This window comes from Triticum aestivum, chromosome 2B, assembly GCF_018294505.1.
Source record: "Triticum aestivum cultivar Chinese Spring chromosome 2B, IWGSC CS RefSeq v2.1, whole genome shotgun sequence".
NCBI lineage: Eukaryota > Viridiplantae > Streptophyta > Magnoliopsida > Poales > Poaceae > Triticum > Triticum aestivum.
In genome coordinates, this window is record NC_057798.1 from 769,820,151 (window position 1) to 769,825,475 (window position 5,325).

Consider the following 5,325-nt stretch of genomic DNA (forward strand, 5'->3'; position numbering starts at 1 on the left):
GAGGCTGCAGACTTCATGGAGGAGGACGTCGCCGCCGCCGGGCTCAGCGACCTACCCGCCCCAGCTGTCGCAGAGGTGTTTGGCGACGGTTGATCAGCTCGAGGAGTTCCTCAAGCGCTTCCCCGCCTTCCAGCTCGAGGACGACCTGTTTGTGCAGGGGGGAGAAGTGTTATGACTGGCGTATTAGGGGCTTAGCCCAGTCAGTTGTGGCCGAGTCTATCTTATTGTTATTAGGGGCTTAGCCCAATTATCGTTATTAGGTGCTTGGGAGTCAAGTAAACCTCTCTATATAAGGAGAGAAGATGTATCAATCAAAGTCAGAAAAGAAGCAATCATAATTGCTCGGCTTCTTAGGGAGCCAGGAGACCTAACCCTAGCCGCCTTCTTCCCTGCGCCATCTCCCTCTCAGCCGCCGCCTCCTCACGCATGACGACGCCCAGCCACCGGCCGCCGCGAGTTCGCCCACGACCAACTCCCTCCTTCCCCTACAACCTCCGGCCTAGACCCGGTAGAACCCAAGTTTCTAACAATGCAAAGAAAATACACTGCATTTTCTTTGTATAATCCTACTGATTCAGTCATGTGGATATTTGCTAGCACGGGTTTCGTTTTGAAATTCCCTTTTTCCTGGTCTGAAATTTTAGGGGTATACGAGTATAGTGTTATTGAGATTGGAGAACACCAACGTGCACTATAAAATAGGAGACAGCTATTGTATGTTTTTGTCGAATGGTGCATCGACACATTGCATGAGAGCAATGTCAACCACAGATTGTGAAACCAGTGTGTTCGGGTTATTGGGAAAATGGTTTGTCGGTTATCGTTACGTGTGCTGGATCCAAATTCACCATTCTGCAACACGGCGGCAGATGCCATTCCAAGAGTTGATTTCCCTTGTTTTAACAGAGATAATCAGAAATTTTGAAAGGAATCATGTGAATCTTCACATTGTAGAACGTGCACCCCGAGTTTTGGATAAATATGGGCACAGTGCACTTAACGGGCAATACAACTCTGTGGCTTGAATCTAAAAAGCTGCAGATGCTCAACATCATTGGCTGAACATGTTCACTAGGTTGCAGTTTTGAGATTTTGCAATAGGACTGAAGTCCTTAGTTCGCAACGAAGCTAATGTACTTTTAGACTGTTGTTGTTCGGGTGAAACCTGTAGAATGTGGGAAGAAGTGCAAAGGAAGTATTCTGCAAAAAAAAAATAGTCATCCTAATGGCATCCTGATGGGACTGTTTAAATCGTCTACTTTTCCAGTCTGAAATCCCAGGAGGGGTCTTCTCCTCGGTTTCACTTGAAATGTGGATGTTCATTTGAAGATCAAGTATATGTTCTCGTACCGATGAGAATTTATTTGGGTGCCAGGTGAACAATTTCAGCAACAAAACTCGAAAGCCGGTAGTGGCTCTGTCGAAGTGGAATACAATAAATGTGTCTTATTGTCAGCATATTTTACCTAATTATTCTCTCACCGTCATTCATTCAATTTTCAGCTTGATTCGTGCTCTGCTCTTTTTCCGGATGAGCAAAGCAAGGAGGAGCCCTCAAAGGCTGGACTCCGGTGGCAAGGAGCAGAATTTTTGGACCTCTAGCATCCCTTCCTCATTTACATCCTTGTGTTCTTCTCGCGACTTCAGCGCATGTTAGTTTATGAATCAACGTTTTACATCTAACAAACCCGTTTTGGCTTATGTAGGTTGTATGTTTGATTGATGCCTTCACGCTGATGTGGACTGAAGCTTGTTCTTCAATCTTCATATTCATAAGAAAAGAAACAAGAAAATATGTTGGCAGTCATTAAATTCTCTCCACAGATTTGTAGACAGTTAGTAAAGTCATGACTTTAGTTGTGAACAGTTAGCTCAGTGATTCTCCCAAAAAGTTGGGCAAATCGTTCTCCCAAAAAGACAGCAACTAGGAAGAACGAGACATGAAGATAGCTCAGTGATTCTTCTTGTCTGGTTTACATATGTAATCATACTGTAAAGATATTTGGCCCTGGAGGTCTTCTTTGTTGTACAACTTGTGCTTAAATTTAAGCAAGAGCCCTCGCATTCTGGAGGCAAAGATTAATGACCTCTACTTTTTGGACGCCTAATCATATCCCAGGACGTTGCGATCCACTGACTGATGATTTCCTCCAAACAAAATGCAGACAAACTGCACATAATTTGGAAGAGATACATGAACATCGCACTTTTAGACACATCTGCTACCCTTGTCGCACTTTATCTGCGACTGCGGTGAACATCTGACAAAGAGAAAAACAAAGACCAAACGGTGTACTTTCTTATGTTGGAAGGAAATACAAATAATTTTGCATAGGGAAAATAAGATAACGCTACAAGCAGCAAAAATAAGATACCCCTCAGCTCTCCCATTATACTAATGAGTTTACAGCATGGCTTTTCAATTTCAACCCAGGGACGAAAAACCCCTCAGCTTGTTCTGCTGGAGGTCTTCTCTTGTTCATGAATTTGAGCAAGAGCCCTTGATTTTTATTTTATTTTTGAGATGAAGAGCCCTTGATTCTGGAGGTGAAGATTGATGACCTCTACTTTTTGGACACCTGATCATACCCTCCCAGGACGTCAGGTATTGGCTGCTCTCCGTGCTGATCATATCCCAAGTGCAATGATGATGATTTTCTCCAAACAAAATGCACATAATTTGGAAGAGATACATGAACATCAAACTTTTAAACACATCAGTCACACTTGACGCACTTTATCTGCGAGGAACACTCGAGAACGAGAAAAACAAAGACCAAGATGTACTTAGAATTTTGCATAGGGGAAAAAAGATAATGCTACAAGCAGGAAAAATAAGACATCCCACAGTTTTCCCATTGCACTAATGAGTTTACACCATGACTTGTCAATTTCAACCGTGGGACGAACAGACCCTGTGCTTAAGAGATTACAGTGCCCCTACAGATCAGGTAGGCACAGATAATATAAAATAAGAAAATATAAGCGGCTCGCAGGCACGCTCCGTTACAAGAACTGGTATTGAGTCACTCCATCGCTGGGTTACAGTCTTGTAAGACTTGGTGTTATCCATATGGGATTAGGCCAGTTGGACCAAGGCTGAGGGGACACAAGTTCCTCACAAGTGTTATTTGCCAAGTCACAGATTCCAATATCACGACGGTTATTCTTCCATCCAAAAAGATACAGTTCGCAATCATCTGTAAAATAGGCATGGTTTGCTTTCAGATGTGGATACTCTTCAACACTTAGACAAAGTGTTTGGTTGTGCCCAAGAAGCAACACATGATCATCCAAGCTATCTATTCCCACAAGCTTTTCAGCCGTGGTTTCAACTTTAAATATCTTGATATCTCTGGTATTAGTCAGATCTATTGCAGGGCCAGCATCTTCAACATACTGACTAGCCTCTTGGGTTCTCCAGACTTGAAGTAGACCGCCACATGGAGCCTGGACAATGTAAATATTTTCATCTAAAATGTCTTTCGCAATGTCCATGATTAACTCCGTTGTGACCACAGGACCTCTGAGATTGAAGGCGAGAATTTTCCCTTGTGCTGTCACTGCATATAATAGGCCATCCTTATAGATGCAGTCATGAAAAAAAGAGTGCTGTGGCAGCCAGGTCCACTTGTCATCCCCTAACCTAGCAAACGAAAGCTGCCCGAATGGATTGTGGATAAGCACCACGATATGTCCACCTGCAGATGCATCATAAAATACAAATGCCTTTACATAGAGGTAGCTCCGTAGCTCGTCAAGAGCAAGGATTGAAGGTCGGTCAGCAGTACAGAGCCCATATGGCCCATATGTGTGTCGCGAGTAATGGTACTCACATAAGGCACCTGCTTCATCAAAAATGGGGGTCACATGCTCGATGGTGATCACCAACGGGAGAGCAATCTGTTGACAGGTGATTGGATTCAGAAGATGCATCTCAGACCTCTCATCAGCAGTGACCAGCCAGCCATTTGTGGAGCCGATCAGATGCCTACTGCGGATAGGTGGCTCCGGGAGAGTCAACTTGTATGACCTCTTCTCTGCGAGGCTGTAGAGGAAGGCAACACTCTCACCAGCAGATTCAGAGGTGTAGAACAGGCATGGCGTCTGGGGCCGCTTGTACAGCCCAAGGCTGCATAGGCTGGTATAAACTGAGCGCCAGGAGGAGCAGACGGAGCTGGCACGCTTCAGGTCGGGAATATCTAGGAGGGCAAATATATCCACGAGGAGTTCGTGCGGCAGCTCCGGCAATCCGCCTACTTCACTCTCCATGTGTGGTGGATGAATATGCTCATGTTTGAGGAATTTCTTCAGTAAACTGGGGGGGAGACCAAGCAGCTTGAGCAAAACTCTGAAGACCTGAGACAAGAACATCCTTGGGTGTGTGGGTAAACTCCATAAGCCAATTGTCCTGGCTAAGCTACAAGCCTCCATTGAAGCGAAACTTTGATCCCCACCTACGAACGGAAGATGAATTTGCTTCGGTGGTGCTTGGAAAGCTGCAACCTCTGATCTGATCCCCACCTAGCTGAAGCTGCAACCTTTGATTTGATACTCCGGGGTCGGAGGGCCTGGGTACTTATGTGGAGGCCTCAGCACTGATTCGAGTAGGTTTTGGCAATCCGAGTCCGAAAACGCCACTGGTATCGCCCGGATTCCTTCTTCATTGGATCCTTGTCGGTTCAGACTTTGAATCGAACAACAACTCTTCTCTTCTACAAGCGGGCTCCGATTCGGAAAGATGGAAGAGGACAAGTACCCGCGGAACGCCTGTAGCTTGAGGACCGCTTCGGCCACCAACGGCGGCGAGCTGGGGCTTCGTGCAGCCGCCGTCGTCCGTCGCCGGCAGCCGCCGTAACAGAGAGGCGGGCGGTGGGCGTGGGATTATGTGATGTGGAGCGGTGGGCGAGGCTGGGGGAGAGGGGGTAGCAGTGGAGAAAGATGGGAAGGTGGGGACTCGTCGGCGGCAGTTCCTTGCCGGGCGGCGGCGGCGGCGGCGGCGGGTAGTACTGGTTACAGTGGGAGCGGCTCGGGTCACATACCTAAGCAGTTGGTCGCGTCCAGCCAGCCTAGTAAATTCCAAATGAGCCCGAACTAAACTGTGCAACAATTAGCGAAAAGTCAGTATATACTTTACAAAGGACGCGTCTACTAGCGCTCCAACCCACGAACATTTTTCAAAATTCGCGAAGATATTTTTAAATTGTGAACTTTTGTTAACAAACAGTCATTTTTTGAACTTGACGGACAAAATTCATGAACATTTTCTAAAATTCTTGAACTTTTTTCCAACTCCCGGACATTTTTGAAAATTCATTAACATTT

General features: G+C 45.9%; 1 protein-coding gene across 1 annotated transcript; it reads right to left on the minus strand.

The window, feature by feature from the left end:
- Positions 1-2,778: 2,778 nt before the first annotated feature.
- On the minus strand, positions 2,779-5,060 carry LOC123047273 (probable F-box protein At4g22165). Its single transcript, XM_044470769.1, has one exon. The coding sequence runs from the start codon at positions 4,432-4,434 to the stop codon at positions 3,043-3,045; it is 1,392 nt and encodes a 463-aa protein (XP_044326704.1). The 5' UTR covers positions 4,435-5,060; the 3' UTR covers positions 2,779-3,042.
- Positions 5,061-5,325: the final 265 nt, after the last annotated feature.

Excerpts from the sequence above, each read along its gene's own strand:
- LOC123047273 (XM_044470769.1), bottom strand. The coding sequence starts at position 4,434 with ATGGAGGCTTGTAGCTTAGCCAGGACAATTGGCTTATGGAGTTTACCC.